This window comes from Ammospiza nelsoni, chromosome 32, assembly GCF_027579445.1.
Source record: "Ammospiza nelsoni isolate bAmmNel1 chromosome 32, bAmmNel1.pri, whole genome shotgun sequence".
NCBI lineage: Eukaryota > Metazoa > Chordata > Aves > Passeriformes > Passerellidae > Ammospiza > Ammospiza nelsoni.
The window spans coordinates 809,021-811,173 of NC_080664.1; the positions used below are offsets into that span (position 1 = coordinate 809,021).

General features: G+C 60.5%; 1 protein-coding gene across 1 annotated transcript; it reads left to right on the plus strand.

Annotated features, from left to right (window-relative positions):
* The first annotated feature begins 962 nt into the window (after positions 1 to 962).
* On the plus strand, positions 963 to 1,946 carry NEUROD4 (neuronal differentiation 4). The gene has a single exon (XM_059491351.1). The coding sequence runs from the start codon at positions 963 to 965 to the stop codon at positions 1,944 to 1,946; it is 984 nt and encodes a 327-aa protein (XP_059347334.1).
* The last annotated feature ends 207 nt before the right edge of the window (positions 1,947 to 2,153 follow it).

Here is a 2,153-nt window from a genome sequence, read left to right on the forward strand (position 1 = left end):
AATCCCGCCCGGGAGCCCCATCACGCATATTAAAAGTGGGATTTTCCGCGTGGGATGCTCGGGAAAGGGGAGCAGCACTTGCAGCAAAGCTGCTTAGGGGCTAAAGCTTTATGGAATGAGCCACGGGCGGTGATGGGATTTGAGGGGGCCGATTAACGGCGACCCGGGGCTGCAAGGGGGGCTCGGGGAAGGAAAATCTCCCACCGGGAATGGCCAGCCCCCTTTTGTCACCCCCAATGTGACAGTCGGGGTGGGGAGTGTGACAAGAAGGGATTCACGAGAGGGAATAACCCCGAAATGGGATGGTTGGAAGCTCTGGGAACGGTGCTGGAGCTCAGGGAGAGGCGTCAGCATCCCCCAGATAAAACCTGCTGGAAATTGAGAGGGAAATAGGTGGGGAAAAGGAATCCATGGGTGGGAAAAAGGAATCCAAAATCTGCTGGAATTGAGGGGGAAATAGGTGGGAAAAAGGAATCCATGGGTGGGAAAATGGAATCCATAGGTGGAGAAAAGGAATCAATAGGTGGGATAAAGGAATCCAAAATGTGCTGGAAATTGAGAGGGAAATAGGTGGAAGAGAGGAATCCATAGGTGGGAAAAAGGAATCCATAGGTGAAGAAAAGGAATCCATGGGTGGAAAAATTGAATCCATGGGTGGGAAAAAGGAATCTAAAATCTGATGGAAATTGAGAGGGAAATAGGTGGGGAAAAGGAATCCATAGATGGAGAAAAGGAATCCATAGGTGGAAAAACGGAATCCATAGGTGGAAAAACGGAATCCAAAATCCGCTGGAAATTGAGAGGGAAATAGGTGGGGAAAAGGAATCCATAGGTGGAAAAAAGGAATCCACAGGTACTGGGAGTGGGCAGAAAGTGCTGCTGTGTCTGGAGAGAGATTTTCCCACCGTGCTGAGGATTCTCCCTCCGGGACCCGTCCCCACGTCCCCGTCCCTCCCTTGCAGATGCCCCAGAGCTGCGCCAAGCCCTCGGACATGGCCGAGCTCGTCAGCAGCCAGGCCTGGATGGGCGAAATGCCGGCAGCCAAGGAGCTGAAGGAGCAGGGGGACGCCAGGAGCGCTCCCTTCGCGCTGCTGCCCGCCCTGCCCGAGGAGCGCGACAGCGCAGAGGAGGAGGAGGAGGAGGAAGAGGACAGCGAGAAGCCCAAGAGGAGGGGCCCGAAGAAGAAGAAGATGACCAAGGCCAGGCTGGAGCGGTTCCGGGCACGGAGGGTCAAGGCCAACGCCCGGGAGCGCACGCGGATGCACGGCCTGAACGACGCCCTGGACAACCTGCGCCGGGTCATGCCCTGCTACTCCAAAACGCAGAAGCTCTCCAAGATCGAGACGCTGCGGCTGGCCAGGAACTACATCTGGGCCCTGTCCGAGGTGCTGGAGAGCGGGCAGACGCCCGAGGGCAAGAGCTTCGTGGAGATGCTGTGCAAGGGGCTCTCGCAGCCCACCAGCAACCTGGTGGCCGGCTGCCTGCAGCTGGGCGCGCAGCCGCTCTTCCTGGAGAAGCAGGAGGAGAAGCCGTGCGAGCCGGGCCTGCCCGGCCACTCCTTCGGCTACCAGGGGCTGCCCAGCCCTCCCTACGGCTCCATGGAGTCCCACCTGCTGCACCTGAAGCCGCCGGCCTTCAAGAGCCTGGTGGAGGCTTCGTTTGGGAGCCACCCCTCTGACTGCTCCACGCCGCCCTACGAGGGGCCCCTGACGCCGCCCCTGAGCATCAGCGGCAACTTCTCCCTGAAGCAGGACGGCTCCCCCGAGCTGGACAAGCCCTACCCCTTCATGGGCCACTACCCGTCGGTGGGCCTGGCCGCGGCCCACGGGCACGGCTCGCACTTCCAGGGCTCCGTGCCCCGCTACGAGATCCCGCTGGACGTCGCCTTCGAGTCCTTCCCGCCCCACGCGGCCGGGGCCCAGCTCGGCGCCATCTTCAACGAGTAGCGGGGCTGGACGCGGGTTTGGGGCAGGGAGATGTGCCCAGGATGGACCCGGCATCTCTGCAGGACGCGGTGCTGAGGTGGCAGTGCCACCGCTGCTGTCCCAGCTGTCCCCAGGAGCCACAGGAACCGTTCCGGACTGCTGCGTCCCCCGGAGATGCTCCCAAAGGTGTTTCTGCCTCCAGGACATCCATCCTGACATCAAATCCAG